Source organism: Jaculus jaculus, chromosome 1 (genome assembly GCF_020740685.1).
Source record: "Jaculus jaculus isolate mJacJac1 chromosome 1, mJacJac1.mat.Y.cur, whole genome shotgun sequence".
NCBI lineage: Eukaryota > Metazoa > Chordata > Mammalia > Rodentia > Dipodidae > Jaculus > Jaculus jaculus.
The window spans coordinates 228198842-228220475 of record NC_059102.1 but is presented as its reverse complement, the minus strand read 5'-3'; the positions used below and the strand labels follow the sequence as shown (position 1 = coordinate 228220475).

Genomic DNA, 21634 nt, shown 5'->3' with positions numbered 1-21634 from the left:
ATGCTGTCTTCAGGGTTCTTGGCTCTTTTATGTGGCTGCTCAGGTAAGCCCCATTCACCATCCAGGCAGGGACTATGACCAGAAATAAGGCCTTCCCCTGTACATGTATGTCTGAGCATGGGAGCAGGAGGACCACATCACAGGTGGAACCTGTCTCTTTCTCCTTGCCCACTCTTCCTCCCCTCTTTCCTTCTTTTTGCCTATTCCTCTCTCCTCCTCCTCCATTTCATGCAGACAAGTTGGGGCCCAAGTCAAAGCACTGGGATAAGGCAGTGAACGACATATATGAACCACATATATGCCATGAGCTGGTTAGGGCAAGGATTTAAAAAAACAGAAATGGTGGCAGGGTTAGGACCACACTAGAAGATAAGATGCAACAGTGAGTGTGGAGAATCTTGAAAGGCTGATGCAGTGGTGGGTGTGGAGAACCCTGAAAGGTTGAGGCAGTGGAGGGGAGAGCAGTGGAAGGTTGACATGGTTTTCTAGCACCTGTTGGAGTAAGCCTGGGGGAGGCAGAAGACGATGCCCAGCCAGTTCTCAGAACTATCACTCATGTTCAATCCTGTGGTCAGCCTCTGGCTACCTGGTTGTGAGGGGTGGGGGAGGGGAAGAGGAATGGCTATTACACAGCAGTAACAAGTCATAGCTGAGACAAAGGCTGGCTCATGGGATGGGGTGATTAGCAGCAGCGGCGGGACTGGCCTGTAGGCAGAGGCTGGAAACAGCAGCCCTAGTATGCAGGGTTATGAGCCACACTTTTGGCATGGATGCCCAGCAACTCAGACCACGGCCAGTTTGCATGCAGGTGGGATGATCATAGGCTGTGGCAACTATGTCTGGTTATGGCGCGGTGCCTGGGGTGAAAGGTGTTAGGGAATGAGCTGCTCTGTTTTTCAAGTAGAGCTGATGAAATATACAAGAGCCCTGATATGCCAGAAGAGGACCCTCCATGTGAGAGGTGGCTTCATGGAGCATGTATGTGTCCAGATGTGGCTGCAAGGCCCTTAATGCAGCTCTCAGGACAGGCGTAGGTTGAGAGGCTCCCTGTGGCTGGGATGCAGAGACCCTGAACCCCAGGAGCTATTCCAACCTGAAGCCAGGCTCTGTCCGACTAAGGGATAACTGCTTGACATCTTCAACTATCCTAGGGCAAGAGGGGATCATCTGACAGGAACAGGACCCCAGGGTGAAGCTAGCCGCACAGTCACCCTCGGGAGCAGGATGGGGCTGGAACCAGGAGACAAGTACGATGCGGCTCTGCACTTTGCCCATCCCCCACTCCCCACATGGTATCATTGATGGGACGGCCTGTGTCCTATGTTCTGTGCTCCATGTCACTGGAGGAAACGCATCCAAGTAATGAGTGATCTGAGGGTCTCCCCCACCCCCATTCACTGGTGTCAATGGAAGCACTGTGTGGCTGTGCGAGGCTTTCAGTGGGAGCCCAGAGCAACATGGGGTGCCCTAGTCATACCATTAACTTTCTCTTTAAAGTCGGTGCTTGGGGCTGGAGAGATGGCTTAATGGTTAAAGTGGGGTGCCTATGCTGGGTGGGGTGGGGGCACCTGGATGTATCTTGGGAGCTGAGCAAGTGTGCTTGTGTGAGGGTGCCCGTCTGTGTGGGAGCACGCGTGTGGGCAGGGGCATGTGCGCTGATGTAGTTGGGATGCCCATGTGCCTGCCGTGCCTTCATGTGGAAATCCTCAGCTCTGTGCACATAGTGGGGCTAGGGATGACTCAGTGGTTAAAGGCACTAGCTTACAAAGCCTTCTGACCCAGATTCAAGTCCCTAGCTACTCACATAAAGCCTGATGCATGCACGCGCACACACACGTGCACCCACACCCACCCACCCACACCCACCCATGCTTTAAAGCCCAGAAGGTACTTGAGGGCTGTGACTATCTGGCTCAGGTGGGAGAGCAGGCCCCTTGGCTAGATGAATGCTGCCATCTGGTGGCCAGTCTAGGGCTGTGCCCTCTGTGGGTCTCCTGGGAGCCACAGGGCAGGGGGTGAGTGGAGAGAGGCTGTTCGCTCATTTCAGGTCCTGAGTGTGGCTGGCTCCTGGTCTTCAAAATCAGCTCTTAATGGCGTGTCAGAGGGCTGCCTGTCAAGGACAGCTGATCTGTCCCAGGGATCCTTCTGGTCAGGGCCCTACCTTAATAGCACTGAGCTGAACAAGGTAGGACAGACTGTGGACCTGACTGCCCCCATGGATCTCGATACAGAAGTTCTGACACCTAGCTCAGTGGGGTGGCTTCCATGATCTTCCTAGCCAACACTAGTGGGGCCCTTCCCGCCCCTTGCTGGTCCTGAACATACCATTCCACCTACTTACCTGGGCCCCTAACTTGGGACCTTGCTAGTTACTTCCTGAGGATCCCTGCCACCCTCTTTAGTTCCTGACATGCACATGATGGCCCCAATAAGTGAGTCAAAATAAATACTTTACAGCCAGAATTCTGCGAAAATAGTGGGAATATATTTGAAAAGATGAGTTAGCTGTGATTTTTACAGTTTGACCTCAGAGACCGCCCCCTCCGTGCCTTCATCCACATGAAAGAATCTTTCTGATGGACCCCAGCACTGTGTGGGGAGGCAGTTCAGGCCTGATTTGGTCTTGTTTGAAATGTCAAAATAAAACCTTTTGACATTCACATTGCACCCAAGCTAAAAACTACAACACAAGCCAGGAATCTCTGAGGCTCCCAGGGGGAGTGGGAGGTGCCTCCTCCCTTCCTGCTGAACAGGACGTGTACAGCTGTGGCATATGGCATGTCCACAGCCCAGCCCCGAGGGTCTTTTTGCTGTTGGGACTCCGAGGCTGGAGCCTGGTTGGGGAGGTCCGTGGGGCTGTCTTGAGCCCAGGGCCACAGCCTTCCTGGCTAGGTTTCCCCACCCTACCCATCCCTTGGTTCAGATACAACCAGGGAGCCGGTATTCACATTACAGCATGGGAATAGCACCAGAACCTTCAGAGCAGACTTGCTGGGACCTAGAGCCAGAGCCCAATGGGGGAGGAAGGCTCTAGAAAGGGGCCATAGGGCTGGAGGGACCACTGGGCACTGGCCAGAGGAGTGGCTTTCTCTGCATTCCCTATGGGAACCCAGACCCTGGAGCAAGGTGCTGGAAACATCAGCAGTGCAGTGGGAGGCCAGCATAACCCAGTGGTGGTGGGGGGCAGGGGTCTTTTGTGCTCTCAGGGACCAGGTGGCTCAGAAATGGCCCAAATGAATAGCACTGTCTTTCCCCATGTGACCGCTAAGGTCACTTTGGAATTCCAGCAACAGCAGCAAGACAAAGAGGGCAGCTGCCACCTTTTGGCTGGCTGCCTTAATGTGCTTCCCTGCTAGGCGATGGAGGACCTTGTGCAAATCTTCCAACGTGAGTTCTACAGCATGCCGTGCCTGGCCAACAGGGCACAGAGTGGGGGAGGGGCGTGAGCTGTTTTCTTCACGTACTTGGTACCAAGAAAACAGCTGCATGGCTTCAAAGGGGTTGCGGTTGCTCCATCCCTCACCCCAGCCTTCCAGCAAGAAAGTCCTGCTTCCCGCGGTACGCTCTCAGCTCTCCGTCTGAGCACTTGCAGGAAGTCAGTTGCGTGGAAAGGAAAGGACGAGTGGCCTCAAATTGAGCTGTCTAGCTGGGCTCCCAGGTGCCCTTATCCTATGGGTCACTGGGAAGTGTCCTTCTTTAGGGGAATCTTGAAGCTGGTCAGTTTCTGGCCAAAGAGCTGGTTGAGGAGGTCGCTCTGGGCCTCTGCAGTCCGGTGGTCTCGGGGCTCCGTGGGCTCAGCACTGCGGACAGCTCTGTACCTCTTGAGGGGCCTGGACAGGGGTCTTGCCTGCTGGAGGGAACTCCTCTCAGAGGTGTGGCTAGGGTCCCCTTTTCGCTGTGCTGTTGGCTGGGGCCTACTCTTGCCACTCAGGCTACTGGGTTTGGTTGGGGGAATGCGGCTGGGGGTTGCCTGTTTACGGGGTGCCCGAGGAGGCTTGTCAGGGGCTGAGAGGGCTCTCCCTACATTCCCTGCACTCTCATACCTGGCCAGCCCGGAGGCCTGGCCCTGCCTTCTCTTCTCGCTGTTCTCTCTCTTCTCCCTGGGACCCAGGGGTCCTTGAGATCTCTGGTCACCAGCTTCTCTGGATCCCCTGGTGCTGCCCCTCATGTGGGCTCGAGGTGGGGGCTGGTCGGGGTTGGGGCTCTGCTGGCTGGGGCAGTTGGACTTGGCTGGGGTGGTGGCTGTCTCACTTTGTAGCTGCCCACTGGCTGGCTGGGGCTGGCTACCACCCCCTGTTTGGGTGCTGGGGGGTGGCCCCCCACTGTTTTGGGTGTTAGCTTTTGGTCTGGTTTTGGAAGTGCTGAGCTTCACCCTGTCCTCAGAGCTATAGGCCAGATCTCCAGATGCCAGGGTCCCCACCACCATGGGATTCCTGGGTTGTGCTGAGAACTTGGGTGTTTTGCTGGGCATGGGAGCTACTGATATGTCCTTTGGTGAACTCTGGTAGGCTCCATACTTGGTGGCACTGCCCTTTTGGGGGAACCTCCCTATCCCCTCCTTAGATACCATGTGGCACATGGTCACTGGCTTCTCTTTCTGGAGCAGGGAAGGGTTGCCAGGGACACATTTGCTTTGGGTGCCTATGCTCTTGCATTTCCCTGAGCACAAGGGAGGGGTCCTTTTTTCCCCCAGGGGAGCGTGTTGCTTCTGTAGCCCGGGGCTGTCTTGTAAGGCTTCATCCTCAGGCTTCTCCTGGGACCTGTCCAGCTTGTGGTCACTTGTGTCTTCTGCCAAGACATCTGGGAAAGTAGACAGAGACAGGGGCAGAAGGTCCTGGTCACTGGACAATGGGTTATCTTCCCTGAGCGCTTGGCTCACGGGGTCCACTTGCCTCTCTTGGGAACTGGGCTGGTCCTGGGTGGGTCTGGTAGTCACTTCTGAGCAAAGTAGGGGCAGAGCAGGGAGGCAGCCCTCACTGGGACCGGGGCTGCGTGGGGATGAAAACTCATCCATGACGGACCCACTGGGGCCGCTGGACACGGCCACCCTGGGCCGCTTGGTGGGCAGCGTGCCCTCAAGGGCTGGAGCCTTGCGCCAGGGACCCCTGGGTCTCCTTACGCCGCGGAGTGTGAAGGGCTGCTGGCCGCTCCTCAGGTGCTTGTCCTTGTGTCTGTCGAACTGCTCCTTCTTGGCAAAGGTGTAATTGCAGGTGCTGCAGACGAAGGACCTCCTGATGACATGCATGACATTGGCGCAGAGCTCACAGGTGTACAGCGGCGTCGGGGGCAGTTCCCGTTCCTCTCTTACCCCGTGCGTCTCCTCCAGGTGCCCGCGCAGCTCCCGGTGCTCCGGGTACACCCGCGGGCACCTGGGACACAGGTAGATGCGCTGTGGGCTGTGCACTGCTAGGTGGCGCTGCAGCTTGAAGGGCTTGGGGAACCGCTTCCCACAGTGGTGGCAGTCGCGGGACGGGTCCTTGCAGTCCTGGTGCACGGGGATGGCCTGGAGCAGGGGCTCACTGTGAGGCCAAGGGTCCGGGGATGGGATGGGGGATGTCTTGATGGAGCATATGGCAGAACTACTGGTCACTGCGCACGGGCTACTGCTGCCACTGGTCAACACGACAGTTGGCGTCGGGGCGCCATCCTGGCTGGAGGAGGTGGCGTGAACCTTGGGCTTTATGGCCTCCTTCGAGGTCTCCTTCCTGCCTTCCTCTTCTAGCTCCGAACTTTCCTTGGGGCTCCTGCTGGCCTTGCCAGTGGGGCGCTTACCCTTCTGGGGTTTGGACACTTGCTCCACGATGCTGTTCAGGAACTGTGTGAGGGGGTGGTCCCCCTCCAAGCACCCAGGCAGGTCCCCCAAGGCCCGCCGCGCCTGCCTGTTGCGGGCAAAGCGAGCTGCGTGCTCCCGCAGGTGCTGGTTGTACATCCAGACATCGGCCACCTCCTTCAGGCACATGCCGCAGGCCCAGGGCCCTGCCTTGCCCTGCACGTGTTTCTCCCACAGGTGCTCCCGCAGCAGCTCCCGCGAGCCGAACCGGCGCTCCACGCACATGTAGCAGGTGGGGGGCGGTGAGGGGCTGTGGGCCAGCTTGTGCAGGTCCAGCTCGCCCAGGCCGTGGAAGCGCTGGAAGCACACCCTGCACTTATAGGAGGCCTTCCTACCCTTTGTGGGCTGGCTTTTGCCTTTGGCCAGTCCTGCTCCGGATGTCTGCTCTGTCCTTTTGCTCAGAGACCCCTGTGAGCTCTCTGTAGCCTTGAGGTCTAAGAGGCTTGGGCTGGGGAGTCCTGCGAGGTCATTGCAGGGTTCGAGAAGGCACAGGTCTTGCATCTCCAGCGGAGTACTGAGCACCTCAAAATCTTTGGTGTGAAGCGGGGGCAGGATGGCATTTCCAGGAAGCCCACTGTCATTGTGTTCTCTCTCTAGGTTGGGGGGCTCTGGGCTCATGTCTCCGAGGGAAGAGGACGTCTCATAGGTGGGGGCGCAGAGTTCCAGGCCTCGCCAGGCTGCTGGGACCATGTGCAGCTGGGGGATGGCCTCTGACCACTCGTTCTGGTCCTTGGTGCAACAGCACGGTGCCTCCTCCGCATAGCTGGCCTCCTTGCTGGGCTCCAAGGTCCACAGGCTGAGGCTCGGGGCCCAGGGGTCAAGGCCAGGCAGCTTGTTGCTCAGGAGCCCATCCAGAAGGAGAGAACCCTGCAGACCTAGGGTCTCGTCATCCCACGGGTCCTCTTCCTCACGAGACAGGCAGAGGGATCCTGAGTCACTGAGATCGGTAGGCAGGCGGGTGGAGGAGGGCAGGTTGCTGCCTGTCACCTCGCTGCTTGGCTCCACTGGTGGTGGGCGCTTTGGTCTTTTGCAGCGCTTCCCGTAGACACGTGGGTTCTTCCTCCGAGCAAGGCGGCCATCGAGGGGGAAGAGCTGGGAAAAAGACACCTCATCATCAAACAAGCTCTGTGGGTCCCCAAGACTGGGGCTGAGTGCTTCAGGAGTAGTCTCCTTGGGCCTCTGGACTTCACCTTGGGTTTTTGGGTTATCTAGGGGGCCCTCAACACAGCTGCTAACAGCGCTGCCCAGTTGAGAACAGGGTGTGCCGTGAGGGTCAGGGGTCCCTTCCTCCATGCCTTTGTCTGATCTGTCTTCGGCCCTTCTGTTAGACTCTTCAGGCTGGCTCTCAGTGGCCAAGGATGGCTCTCTGTCCATGTCCAGTGCCCTGGCTTCTTCTGGTCCACTGCACCACCATGCTAAGGTGGCCGTCTGCTCCACTGGCTGCTTCATGTCCATCCTGTCTTGGCGGACCTTCCTATCTTGGGGTTCCTTCTGGGCCATCATCTCTTCTGCACATGGAGCCCTTGGGTCTGTGTCTGCCACACCCTCTAGCACCCTGGGGACCACTGTGGTGGAGGGAGATAGCCACACCACATCTTTTCCACATTCCCCCTCGGGAAAGAGGCTCAGAGCGGTGGGAAGATGGCCAACTTCAGTTGATGGATCCGAGTGGGGCCTATTTGAAGTCATGTGAGTAGAGTCCTGCAGACCGGGCTGTGCCCGTCTCCTCACCCTTGGCTTTCCTGCTTTCCTGTTTGATACCCTTTCTGAGGCGCTACGGGAGTCCGCAGGCTCTCTGTCTCGCCTTTGGCCTCTGCTCTCTGCCTGGCTGGGCTGGAGCTGGTCCACTTCCGGCCGGCCCAATCTCCTTGGTTTTGAGGCTGGGATCTTGACACCCTTTCCTTGGTCCATAAGGCCTAGGGTGTCCAGTTGCTGGTTGCGGGGGGCACCTGGTGTCCCAGACCCCTTGGATTCTCTTCTAGTCACCTTCAACATCTCAGGACCCAGGATGTCCTCCGATGCTGTGGAGCCCTGGACGGGAAGAGGTGGCTTAGCAGTATGACTGGGGCCCAGGGGTGAGTGCTTTGGTTGCTCTTTTCTGGGTGCCTTGCGGCTTTTCTTCCCAGTGGTTTGGCATGTCTGGGCCATGGGCTCTGGAGGCTGATGAGCCATCACGGCAGCAGGGCACGGCTGGGAGCTGGCCTCCCTGTGCAGCCGATGCTTCCTGGCTTTGTGTCTGCTCAGGCCGGCTCTGGAGCGGAAGGAGGCCAAGCACACCTCGCAGGTCACAGGTGGCCCTGCTGGGGCCTTGTCCGTGGGCCCTGACTTCTTTTTCAAGCCTTGAGGTCTCTGTTTGGGGTCTTGGGGATTAAGATGGTCCTTCTGGGGAGGATGGTAAGGCATGCTGATGTGGCTTTGAGGAGAATCAGACTCAAAGGCAGTTTGGGCCCCATGGAGCCCCGTGAATGGGTCTTGGGAGCCAGCTCTAGGCACCTTTGTCATGCCCGAGTGCCTGGCTCCAGGTGTCTCCAGGTGCCCCTGTTCCTTGCTGCTGGCTCCTGCCCCACCTTCCAGGCAGGTGTGAGAGTCTGGATCTGTGGGCCCCGGTGTGGCAGGGTCTGTGAGGTGGCCAGGGGAGGGGATGTTCTGTGGCTCAGAGGAGGGGGTCCCCAAACAGCGGAGGTCTAATACCCGGAGCTCTTGACTTGGATCTGTGTCATCTTTGGTGGGAATGCTGGACGGGCCAGTAGCCTTGATGGTTACTTTTGGGGAGTTGGGTGAGTCTGGATGAGTGGTGGCATGGAAAGGAGACCCCTTCGGCTCCTCTTTACTGGAGTCTTCTAGTGTTCTTACTGTGCTGCCTTTGGGGCCATCCCTGCCAAGTATTGTATGGGTTGAGACATGGATAAGGCCAGCCAGGCCAGAGGGCGGGTCTTCGGGACTGTTGGCTTGCTGGAGAGAGTGGTGGGGCAGAGTGTCCTCAGGGCCACACTGGCTGATCATCAAAGATGGAGATGCTGCTGGCCCCTCCTTAGGCCCAGCATCTGAGGGGGCTTGGACACAGCCAGCCCTTCCTGGAAGTGCTGAGACAGAGGCTGGCCAATGCTGGGGGCTGGGAGGGTCCTTGCATAAGGGGATTTCTGGGGGCTGTCTGAGCTCTGCTCTTGTTTTGGTGGTAGAAGGCATAGAGAGAGGCTCTTCCTGGGACAGGGGCTCAAGGCCACAGGAAGTGGGAGTGGCTGGGGGGGTGGACAGCCCCCTGCTGCACAGCATCTGTGGGGACTGATGTGTGCTGGCTGTGTTCTCTGGGCTTCTCTCCATAGGTCTCAGGGCACTTGTCAGGGATGGCACTGAGGATTTGTCAACTGGCTGCATGGGGCTTGTGGAGGGTTGAGCCTGTTCCCAAAGGCCTGAAGACCTGCTCACCCCATGCTCCTCTCTGCCCCTGGCCACTCTGGCTTTCAGATGGGTGCTAATCTCAGTGAGTGTGTCTGAACCCACTGGGCTCCTCCAGTTATCTGACTGAAGCTGGCTGGCTTGGCCTTGGCCCTTGGACTTCTTAGCTTGGCCAGGTGAGCCCAGATGTCCATATGCCTCAGGCCCCAGCTGACATCTGGCCTCTGCAGGGACAGCTGACATCTTCTTAGCCCCTGAGACGGTCCTGTTCACACTGACTCCTTCTAGAGCTGATGGGTCCCTAGGCCGAGGGCTCTGGGCATTCACAGGGTATAGTTCAGGCAGGCCATGGGTGTTGCCTTCCCTCTTAGCTCCAACCCCCAGGACCTGGAGTGAATGAAAGGAAGGGCGTGCTGGGTCCTGAGGCCTTGGTTCAGTACTGGGTACCCAGGATGGACTTGACACAAGGTGGGACTGAGTTTTGCTGCCCTGGAGGGCAGGCAGTAGGGAGACTCCCGCAGGTGGAAACTCACCCTCAAAGTCATGCCCGTCTACAAGGGGGTGGGCGAGCCCAGCCCCCATTGAGCTCCCTTCTTGGTCCTCAAGGTGTTCCTTGGAGGCATGGCTGGGATTACCACCTGGAGGTGAGGTGGCATCCAGATGTGCACCCCTAAGTGCCAAGTTGGGTGCCAGGGAGAGATGGGCCATGGGGGTGCTGAATGCTTCCAGTGCTGGGGAACGTGGGCAGGGCTCCCGTGCCTCGTGGGAGTCTGGAGAATGCCCTTGTCTGAAATCGCAGGGATGCAGCAGAGGCCCATTCTCGTTCTGTGCCCTGGCTGTATTGTTGGTTTTAGGAAACAAAAGTTCGTGGTTTGGGCTGTGCTTGGCTAAACTCCCAACATCCGTCAGGGGCTCCTGTTGCTTGTTCGGGTCAGGCAGACAGCCACCTCGGGGGACTTCACCATCTGCCTGAGATACGCCAGCTCTCTGCTCCGTCTGAAGTCTGAGCCTATCCCCCAGGGTGCTGGAAGGAGCCCCCGAAATCAAGTCTTCCTGGGAGTCTGAGCAGGGGACTGCCTCCCTTGTGTGGCAGGTGGCTGGGCAGGGCCACTGTCCCCGGGGGCTCCTAAGAGCCCCTTCTTGCTGTGGACTTGGTCCTCCAAGGCCTGTAAGGTTGGCTGCTGAGAGGGTGTCCCCATGAGATGAGTTGGCCTGGAGGGCAGACAGTGGGGAGGGTGGCTCTGGGCCTGAGCCCGTCCTGTCTGCACACGTGGCTTCTTCAGGCTCTCCTGGGGCGCCCTGTGTGCTCGCTCTCCTTTGCAGCTGGCTTTCTAATTCAGTGACCAATCTTTTGATCTCCAGCTCATCCTCACACAGATTGCTCATGAAGTTGATACTACATTCACTTCCCTTCCCAGGCATGGAGGGAGGGCTGGGGGATGCTGTCCCTTCAAAGGGACACTTTTTGCTGAATGTCTTTCCCTCAGAGAGGTCAGGAAATGAGCCAGGCAGCATGGGAGAATCTTCCTCCAGCATCAGAAATGAGGGGTACAGTGGATCTGTCAGTGGTTTCTTTGCATGAGAGTCAACACATGCCACTGGCACATGGGCCCCCCTGTTTGCGGACAGGCCGTCATAGAGTGGTGGGTCAAATGCATCCTCAGACAGCCCGGCAAACAAGGAGGTAGACTCCAAGGTCAGCGGTGAGTGTGCTTTGCCTGGGTCCAGTTCAATTTCGCAGGGTGGATTCCTCGGTGGTACTGGCTCCATGGTCCCCACACCCTCCTGGCCAAGGTAGCAGCCACCGGCAGCTGGTGTGTCCCCAGTTAAAGGTTTGGAACACGGGCTTTCAGGGAAGCAGCTAGTCAGGCCCTTGGGTCCCAGGAACAATTCACAGGGGCTGTTGCCGTTGGGATGGGATCCCCTTTTTGTCATTGGATCCCAGTGATTGGGGTCACAACTAGGATCAGAGTTCTTAAAAGCCAGGATGCTTGGGTTGGGGTAGGCGGACTCTGAAGTGTTAGTGATGGGAGCCAGGCACTCTCCAAGCTGAGAAGCGGGGGCGTCCTCTCTGTTGTGGAACCCGGGGATATTTGTGAAGCCAGAAGCATCGAGCAGCTGGCCTGAACCTGGTGTCAGTGTGCTGTTGGAGGGCATGGCAGGGTGGTCTCTGGAGAGCCCGGGTGGGCTAGGCTGTAGAAGTTCTGGATCTGAATGTCTGGGGCTCTCCCTGGCACAGGTTACTGGAGAATTGGACATGTCTGTGACTTTTGTGGTGTCAGGGCATAATTCTGCAGCTATTGCAGGCTTCTTGGCCTCCTGGGAAAAGCCCAGGGTGGTGTGGTTTTCCTCTGAGGTCTTCGTGGTGGTGGGAACTGCTGGGGGAGGATCACTGTGTTCAGGGGCTCTTTCCATGGAGGCTTCTCCAGCATCCAAACTTTTTGGCAGGCCACGTGTTTCTCCCGGGGTGGGGGAGCCCCTGTTTTCACCAGCCCCCTTCCCCATGACCTTTCTAGGGCCCTGGGTCAAGACCTCGTCCTTCTTCTTCTTCTCACCTCGGTGCCGCCGTCTGCGGCTATGGCGGGAATGGCTTTGGGAGCTGGGACCTTGCTGCCTAGGGCCATCTTCTTCTTCGGACTCAGAGGCACAGCCATGCCCCCTGGCCTTGCTGTCCTGGGTGTTGGATGGCCTTGAGGTTAGCGGGTGGACCTGTGCCACCTGGCTGTATGGCACCTGCCTCCGGTAGCGCCTGTTTTTCTGCTGGACAATTTTGTGGATAAGCTCCTTGCTCCAGGAGCCACCCCGCGTCCTCCTCTTCCTACTGTCCTTCCCGGGTGGGACTCGCAGGCGCTTGGAGCTCCTGGTATCTGTAGGGGCAGAGGTGGCTCTGGGGACACGGTGATCGGCATTGGCATGGCCCTTGGCAGCAGGAGTTCTGCGGTCCCGGGTTCGGGGCCTCTCAGAGCTGCAGCCCCTCCTCCTTGGCCGTAGGCAGATGGCTCTGGTGGGACCACTGGTGCTGTTGGCTGCGTCCAGCTCTTTCTGGAAGAACTTGAACTGCTTTCCTCTTCCCTGCTGCCTGGTAAGGCGGGTCACCTCTGCCTCTTTGGATGCCAGGCCCAGGGAGCGGGTTTTGGGTCTGGTCTGGGTTGAGCAGCCCCTGTCACCAGCAAGTGAGGCTCGAGACTCCGGTAGTGCAGATCCAGCTGGGAGCAGGGCCGGGGTGCCACTCTCTGGAGTTGTCCTCAGCTGGGTATTGGAGGGCTGCCCAGTGTTGGGCCCCCTAGGGCCTGAAGGCTCCTCATCAACAAAGACATCAATGAAGCTACTGTCTATCTCAGGCGTGTCCGACTGGTACTCCATGCCATTGAGTGCCTCTGTGATGAGCCTGTCTAGCTTGGCGTCATCCTCCATGTCTAAGTCCGAGGCTGGGAGTGGAAAGGGGGTGGTGGCGGCAAGGCCGGGCAGGAAGCTTGTCCTCAGGGAGTCCTCTTTGCCATCTACCTGGATGTCTCTGGCTAACAGGAAGGAGGTGTTCTGGCTGTGTTCGAGCAAGTCGGCGTGTGCGTCAGCAGCCTCCTTTGGGGTGGCGGTAGGTTGCGGGGGGCCATCCTTGGTCTTGGCCAGCAGCAGGCTGCAGAACTGCCTGTGCTCCAGGAAGGCAGCCAGGCTGCTGTAGTTGCGGTCGCACTGTCTGCAGGTCAGCAGCACGTCCAGCTGGTCTAGGCTGGCGCTGCTCAGGGAGAAGTGCTGGGTAGAGTAGGAGGCCGGCTCGGGGGAAAACCCCTGTAGACCTCCGCTGCCCACCATGGGGTTCTGGCCGGGGAACGGGGCTCCCTCCAGGCTCTCAAAGGTGTCCTCGGCCGCCAGCCCGTCCGTGGGCAGAGGGAAGATTTTGGCTGGCTCCGGCTGGTAGTGGGTGGAGAGAGCATGGGGGGGCTCTGGGGATGGGAAGGGACTCCCTGTTTCCTGGGAGTGGGGTTGGGGCAGGAAGAAGGCTGAGGGCCCCAGGGGGCCGGGTTGCTGGCTGTCCTCTGAGCTGGGGTTGGCTGGGCTGCTGGATGGGGGGGACAGGGATGAGCAAGTACTGCTGCTGGCTGTGTGGGTGGCGGGAGAGGGCAGAGGGGACTCTCTGGGAGAGGCTCCCACCACCTGGGGTGGGGGCAGGCCGGGGGCCCCTCGGGGTGACACCTGTGTCTGGGCTCCCCCAAAGAACAGGGGCTGGGTTACGGGGTCCTTCAGCTCGCCATAGGTGGGCAGCCCTGGGGAGGTGCCTGGCTGGCCCGGGCTGCTTCTTAAGGCTGGCAGCGTCTCCCCAGACCCAGGCACTTTGTTGGTCGCACCCAGGACCCCCTGGTTGACACCCTGCCACTCTGAGGCCCCCCTGGGGAAGGGCAGTCGGCTCAACACCCTCATTTGGTGAGGGGCTGGCCCAGGGGTCGTAAGAACTGGTGGCCAAGACAAGGGAGGACTCTGGGGGAGGCAGAGCTGTTGGCCTTCGAAGAACGCTGACCTAGCAGTGGATGCGGGGCCCAGGGTAGGCAGGGGGTAAGGTGCTGCCACGGGGTCCCACAGCTGGGGCAGGTGAGTGGGTTGCGGTGTGGGAGTGGGCAGCTCTGTGTCCAGAGGCCCCGGGCTGGTGCCCACCCCATTGGCACCATACCCCTGTCCTGGAAAGTGCCTTGGGGGTGGAGGGTTTGGGGGTGGCCTCCTGGGGCTCCCTAACCCATCATGGTTGGGAGGGGGCCCTTCAGGAAGGACTTTGGTCAGGCTCTTGTGCAAACTGTTGGGGAAAGGGCTCGAGGCCGAGTGAGCAGCACCAGGTGGAGAGAGGGTACCTCCAAGGTCACTGGGTGTGTTGAGGTTGCCCGGCTGGCCAGGGTGACAGGGTAGAGGTGGGTAAGTGGGGCTTGTGCCTAGGGCTGCCTCTGACCATGTTGTCAGGGGCTGGTGGAAGGCAAACACCACCGCCCCGGTGGCCTGCTCATGCTGGGTTCCGTCGGCAGAGAAGGGGTAGGAGATGGAGACCCTCTGGGGGCTTCCAGGACTGCTGCCTTCAGGGAAGGGCTTGGGCTCAGCAGAAGAGACCCCAAAATTAGCACCTGGGAAGCTGTTCTCAGCAGCAGGAGGCCAGGGATTGGCTCTGCCGGTCTGGAGGTCCGAGTGGCAAACAGCCCTATGGGGGCTGGCGCTGTTGCTGCTCGGGGGGGACCTCAGGGGTGGAAGCCCAGGGGTGGCACCTGGTGAGGTACAGTTGGTGGAGGTAAAGCTGGAGGGGGCCTCCTGAAAGCACCTTTGGGAGCTGATCTCTTTGGGAGAAGGCAGGGTCTCAGACCTTGAGGCACGGGGCCTGCGGAGGACTCTGGTTCCTCGGCCCTGGGGAGCCTCTGCCTCTGGCACCTGGGGGGCCTCACATTGCAGGCCCTCAGGGGGCTCATCAAGGGTGGGCCTGGCCCTTGAGCTGGTGATGCTCAGACCACGGAGCTGTGGAGGGCTGCTATCTGTCCTGCCGGCCAGCCATGCCTGAGCCTGTGCATGGCTCCTCCTGGGTCCTGTCTGAGGGTCACCGCCCTTCTTCAGAGGGCTGGGCTGGGCCTGAGTCCTCAGGAGGAGGGCCTTGGGCTCCACCTTCTTGCCTTGTTTCAGCTGGGCCTCAGGGAGCTCTCTGGTTTGATCCTCGCTGCCTGCCTCTCTCACGCCCTGAACGGTCCGGCTGCCTGGGGCATGGTCCTCAAGCGAGTGCTGGGAGGGATGCCCCAAGCTGCTGGCAACTTGGCAGGGCTGCAGGTCTCTGGTCATCATTGGGGGCCGCTCCCCTGGCATGGCCCCGCCGTCCTCAGTGCTAGGAGGATGCAATGGTCGGAGGAGGGGCCTGGGTTGTGTGCTGAGTGGTCGTTCTCACCCCCTGGGGGGTCCCAAGGACTTCTGCTCTCATGGTCTTGAGTGGAACCTGTAAGGAAAGGGCAGACGTGAGTTGGGGGTTCACGGAGTCTGGGATCCCTTCTGGGAGGCCAGGAGCTTGTGTTAGGCTCTGTGGCCTATGCAAGCTGTGGCCAGGCCAGAAGCAGCGGTCACTTTATGTAGCCACCATAGAAATCCCCTGTCTATGGAAAGGGCTTGCCTAGGTCAGACAGGGAGATGCCTGTCACATGGAGCCAAGGACATTAGACTGGCAAGGAGAGAGGTGGGCGAGGGAGGAGATGGGGGCTATCAGGGTCTGAGAGTCTGAGACCGCTTGTCTGTGCAGCATGAAAGACCCATGTTTGCACCCCCCCCCCCAGCTTCAGACCTACAACCAGGGTGGGTCAGGGAACCTTGTGGGGGTGGGGGAGGAAGACATTCATGGCCATCAGGGACTTGGCTCTGGGCACACCTGCTCTCGGCTGGTCCCAGTGCACTAGCCCACACACTGAGGGGTCGCTCCTAGGACCTGCTCTGGCGATTATGTGGGATGGACTCCAGATCCTTCACGTTGGAGAGCCCCCAGCTTCGAAAAGGTTTCCTCCTTTCTGGGCCTCAGGTGTTCTGGTTCTAGAGCGCAGCTATCTGGCCCAGGGACCCTAGGTCCCGGAGAAGGTCCCACCCACGAGCTCAGCTTCTCTAATCTGTACCAAAGCCTGAGTGTCTGGCGGTGTCCCCTGTGCCGCCTCGCACGCTCACAGCTCTGTCCTCAACTAGACTACTGGGAGGAATCTTGGCCATGCTTCCCTGCTGAAAGCAATCCCGGGCCCCTCACCCCTCTCTGATTTTCTGGGTTATCCTCCAATGGGGCTCGGGGCACCAGGCTTTGCAGCCTGACATGGCACAGTCCACTGCCCAGGGGATGGCAGGCTCTACTGTTACTCTCCCGTGTCCCCATGGTATGTGTCCTATATGGTGGGACCCAGGGCCACACAGTGGGTAGGGTGCAAAGCTGTGGCTCTCCTGACGTCATGGGCCATTGGATCCTGACGTGGATGCAATCCTTTAGGGTGCCATTCTGGCCACTGACTGCAGGCCTACCATGGACTCAGAAAAGGCCAGTGACTTGCTCAGGGCCACACAACAGGAAGAGCAGCTTTGAGCTGCTTCCCTGGCCTACCCCCACCCCTCAGAGGGGTGTCTGCTGAGTTTGGCGCCAGAGCATCCCAGGATCTCCTGGGTGCATGCAGATCCAGTGACCACCAGCAGAGGGCAGCATGCTGCTCCATCACAGCAGCCCAGAATACTGGGTCCTTGGAAAGACTCCTGGGCAGTTTGTTGAATGAAAAAGTAATGCTGTTGATGATAGTAGTAAATACCAGCATTGCTCTTGTAACTGTGACTCCTTTGTCGTCCCAGTGGCACAAGTCAGAACTGTTTCTGTCAACTCTGATTATGTGAGAAACCCAGGCAACTTGCCCAAGGCCTTGCTGCTAGCGTGTGTGTGTGTGTGTGTGTGTGTGTGTGTGTGTGTGTGTATGTGTGTTGGGGGGGTGGTTCTGAGTCAATAGTAGGCCTGGGGTCAGCAGCCAGCGTGTGTGTGTGGGAGGCCCCCAACAGGGGCTCAGCCATTTCACACTGGTGCCACATACTCTCTGGGGCCGGGCCGCTGGTGTGGGGACAACAGTAATCGAGGACCTTGTGAGACCCCCCCCCACACACACCTCAGGGATCACACCACCTAAAGGCAGGAGCCTTCACTGGGGCTCCAAGTGGACCCCTGAGCTTCAGGAGGGTACTCAGGATGAGGAGCAGGTCACTGGGCCAGGTGGGCAAACAAGGAGAGTCGCTCTCCTGTAGTTGTGCCTCAGTCGCTAGGAAGGTCAGGAGCTACCAGAACCAAGGCTTCTGCCTGCCTGGGCTGAGGGGGCCTCAGGTGACACCACCATCGGCTGGACTTAGCTATGGTTCCAAGCCACAGCCTGGTTCAGGAGTTGGCTCTTGGGGAGTCAGATGGCAGCCCCAATGATTGTGTCTGTGCAAAAGACCACAGGTGAGTGTGCTGGGGTGGAGAGAGCCCAGGTGGGGGACAGAGTTACTTCTATCCGCTCGTGGCTGCCGCTGTCACGTACCTGGGGAGCCGGGGCCCCTTGCTGAGTCGCTGCACAGCTGCCTGAGGAATAGGGGCTTCTTGGCTGCAAAGAGAGTGGACAGTACATTAGAATCACGGGGACCCAGGCCAACGGGCAGACGGGTGCAGCTCGTGGGTGGGCAAGTCTGGCGGAAGGCCCCTTTGTCTTGCAGAAGCCAGTGGCCGTTCAGGCAGTCCGGAGCCCTAGAGAGGCCAGCCTTTTCCCAGGCGTGTTGGCCCAGTTACATTTCTTTCCATCAGGTTTTGACTTATGCGTGGAGCAAGTGCCATCTCCTAGGAGCCATCCGGGTGTGGCTTGGTCTCCTTGTGAGGACCTCCCCCAGGGGCTTGTGGCTTCCTTTCAGAGAGACTTGATGCAGTGTGAGGGAGTCTGTCACTTCACTGCTCTGTCCCTAGCTGCTGTCACTCCGCGGGAGCCATGACGCTCACCCTAAGCCGCTTCAGGGAGAAATCTTTGTTGGTCTGCCCACCAATCCCAGAACGGGGCTGCAAAGCCTCTGGGTCTATCCCCTGTGGATAATGGACTGCTTTCAACCTTGGCCTCTGCACATGGTGCATGTGGGCACATACAGGGGACTTGCAGGGGCAGCTGGTTTCAGAAGGGTTAGGACACTGCTAATTTGGAAAGATAACACTTTGTTTTAAATGTAGCCAGGTGTCCTCTGGCCTTGTGGCTGTTCAAGGTGGCCCTGGTTCTGCTTCAAGCTGTGGCCCAGGCAGACTGAGTCACCAAGGGACAGATCTTGTCAGTAATGAGGGCAACCAGGCTCTCCAGGCCAGGCCGCAGCAAGTCCTGCAGGTGACGGGGAGCTGAGGCCTCCTGTCCATGGTTGTATAAGGAGCTACCTTGGGCAGGGAACGCAGCTGTGGCTGAACTTGTGGATGAGGCTGTGGTTCCTAAGGGCATTGCGACCTTGTAAGACACAATGGCCAGGACCACTGGCCTGAGCCTGTGCTCTGGCCTCAGAGATTACAAGGTCAACCTTCATCAGTACTGCCAACAACAGAGCTATGAAGCTGGTAAGAACCTGGCCAAGGCCTGAGAGAAGGCCTAGTCATCAAAGGCACTTGCTTACAAAGTCTGATGTCCAGACTCACCACCCCAGTGCCCACGTAAAGCCGGAACACACAAAGTGGCACGTGCATCTGAAGTTCATTTGCAATGGCAAGAGATCCTTGTATGCTCACTCTCTCTCTCAAATAAATCTCAAACTCACAGCAATCCTCCTACCTCAGCCTCCTAAGTGCTTGGATGAAAAGCGGGCACCACCACGCCCGGCTTAAATAACAATATATATATTTTAAAAATGACTGCTTCAAGCTGGTTGAGTGACAGCTAACTGCTACTCCAACGGTACAGCTCCAAGAGGGCTGTGTGGTTCCCCTCAGATCCCAGAGGCCCTGTGAGACCTTTCCTTGAGATAGGCAGCAGAGGCTAGAAAGAGAGAAGTCTGGAGAGGTCTCTAGGACACCATCCGTCCACTTCTCCACCCATCCATCTACAAGTCTGTATTTGTACCAGATGTTGCGCCAGGTGGGTGAGATGTGTGGCAGATTCATGGAAAGACAAGGAGTTAACAAACAGTAGCAGATGAGGAACTCAGAGACTCAGAGCGACCCTGTGACTTGCCCAAGGACACACAGTTGTCACCCAACCAAGCAGAGGGTGAAGGCAAACAGCATGTGACTTTGCCTCTTCTGTGTCTGACAAAGATGGGTTTGGCACCTGCCGAGCAGTGGGGGAGGGAGGGGGGACCCTGTCTGAGCGACCGGACTCCTGCCCGCCCTCCCCATCCTGGCTGGCCTCAGGTTCTTGCATGGCCCTGCCTCCATCCGCCCAGCCTGTGGCAGGACTCAGCCATCCCAGGCCTGGGTCTCCGTAACCCAGGTTTTGCCATCAACACCCCGGAGCTCAAGTGTCAGCTCACCATGCAGGGGTGAGAGGACCACGGGCAGTATGTGCCCCCACTTTCAGGTTCTGGCCCAGCCCGGGGTTCTTGGCAAAGCCACTCTGTGCTGCGGCATGGGTGTGGTTTTCAGCAGGTCAGGGCCCCTTTGAAGCAGAGAGATCTAATCTTCAGATCCTCGGTGGCCCCAGTGCGTCTTTGGAGGGGCGGGGCAGTCCTCTTTCTCTCAAAGCCAGTCTGTGGCCCCGCTCAGCCTGGCAGGGCTGCCCAGCGCCCTCGGGAGGGGCTGTGGTCCTGGTGCCCTGACGTTTATTTCAGCAATTCTCCGTTACTATTCCTTCAAACACCGCCGCTTTCCTTACAAACTGTTACCCGAGCGCGCAGATAAACCTCCGCAGGTAAAATTATATCTGAGATGTGGCCCAAAGGCTGCGCTTAAGAATACCACACATGTTATCAGCTGCATTTATCTTAATTACTTTGGGGAAAGTAGAGGCTGGCCGTTGGAAGGGGCTGGGAAGTAGGGGTTCACTCTGCCTTATCTGGGTACATATTTGAGATCCTTTAGCAGGAGGGAGATAAGAAGGAACAATGACGTCGTCCGAGATGACAGGGAGGTTGAGGGGGGGGGAGGGCCAGATTCCTGCTTGAAGACAGGGTTCTTGCCCACTCTGCCCAGATGGTGAGAGTCACACAAGGCACAACAGGAGCACAACCACAATCTCTCCCAATCATTTTGTGCCAGATTTGCGACGATGTTTCTGAGAGAGCTGCTGCGCTCACCTGGGATGCTGCACATCAGCCATGTGCAAGTGTCAGGACCTTGCCTGGTGATGCTGGTACCAAGGCTCCTCACCTACACCCACACCCACAGGTGTGGTTCCTTCAGGTCAGGTTCCAAGTTACCGCCGCTTCCACGAAACTCTCCCTGACCAGAGCAAGTGCCGTCACTGCCTAGGGTCACTCTGGCTCTCCAAGGCCCTTGCCTAGTGTTGGCTGTTTCCCACAGCCACCGGAGAGCGCGGGCCCAGGCCCTTCACCTCCCTGGGTACAGTAGTGTCCGACAGAAAGGTTGCATATTCTCTGGGACACAGCTCACCCCTTATTATTATTATTTTTTTTTAAAGGGAAATTTTCCTGTTTTTTTAAAATTATTTATTTATTTATTTGAGAGCGACAGACACAGAGAGAAAGACAGATAGAGGGAGAGAGAGAGAATGGGCGCGCCAGGACTTCCAGCCTCTGCAAACCACTAAGCCATCACCCCTTATTATTAAAAAATATTTTAGGGCTGGAGAGATGGCTTAGCGGTTAAGCAGTTGCCTGTGAAGCCTAAGGACCCCGGTTCAAGGCTCGATTCCCCAGAACCCATGTAAGCCAGATGCACAAGGGGGCGCACGCGTCTGGAGTTCATGTGCAGTGGCTGGAGGCCCTGGCGCACCCATTCATTCTCTCTCTGCCCCCCTTTCTCTCTCTGTTGCTCTCAAATAAATAAATAATTTAAAAAAATTTATTTACTTATTTATTTGAGAGATAGAGAAAGAGGAAGAGAGAGAGAGAATGGGCATGCAAACAAGCTCCAAATGTATGTGCAATCTGGCTTACATGGGTCCTGGAGAACTGAACCTGAGTCCTTTGGTTTTGCAGGCAAGTGCCTTAATCTTCAAGCCATTTCTCCAGCCCTCACCCCTTATTACTGACATGCATGTGTGGGTGTGAGTGCACGTGTGGAGGCCACGTGTTGACACTGGGTAGTCTTCCTCGATGAAGTAAATACCTCGGGAGCCTCATCTTCAAGGAATCCCAATTGGTTCAGCGTCAGAGGCCTGTGGGCTTGGGATCACTGTGAGAAGCTGCTGACCGGTGGAGACTGTGTCAGGCCTAAGCAAGTGTTGTTTTTATTTTTATTTTTATTTATTTGACAGAGAAAGAGGGGGAGAGAAAGAGAGAGAGAATAGGCACACCAGGGCCTCCAGTCACTGCAAACAAACTCCAGACACATGAAACCCCTTGTGCATCTGGCTAACATGGGTCCTGGGGAATGGAACCTGCGTCCTTTGACTTTGCAGGCAAGGGTCTTCACCACTAAGCCACCCCTCCAGCCCAGCAAGTGGGTGTTTATGAGAAGGACTATTCACAAGATGTCTGCTCACCGTGGAGGCCACACTGCCTTCCACAGCTTCAGGGTTTGGCGTGGCACCCCAGACGACCTTCCATGGCCATGCTGGCCCTGTCCGCCCAACTCTCAGTGGCTTTTTCTGGGGTGACAAGATCAGAACCCTGTCCTGGGCCTGGACATGCAGTGCAGAACACAATGTCATACGCTGTTTCATGATGGTGACACAGATGACAGGTTGGATGTGAGGTGGCCTGGGCTGTCTTCCCACCTTCCTGTAGGTTCACAGTTGCATGGGCTGCAGCAGAGGCGGAGGCCGAGACTTCCTGTGG

At 57.9% G+C, this 21634-nt stretch overlaps 1 protein-coding gene across 1 annotated transcript; it reads right to left on the bottom strand.

Moving 5' to 3' along the window:
• Positions 1-2472: 2472 nt before the first annotated feature.
• On the bottom strand, positions 2473-17314 carry Znf469 (zinc finger protein 469). Its single transcript, XM_004665949.2, has 2 exons — positions 17260-17314; positions 2473-15176 (listed from the first exon to the last, which is right to left on the bottom strand). The coding sequence occupies exon 2, from the start codon at positions 15047-15049 to the stop codon at positions 3677-3679; it is 11373 nt and encodes a 3790-aa protein (XP_004666006.2). The 5' UTR covers positions 15050-15176; positions 17260-17314; the 3' UTR covers positions 2473-3676.
• Positions 17315-21634: the final 4320 nt, after the last annotated feature.

Excerpts from the sequence above, each read along its gene's own strand:
- Znf469 (XM_004665949.2), bottom strand. The coding sequence starts at position 15,049 with ATGCCAGGGGAGCGGCCCCCAATGATGACCAGAGACCTGCAGCCCTGC.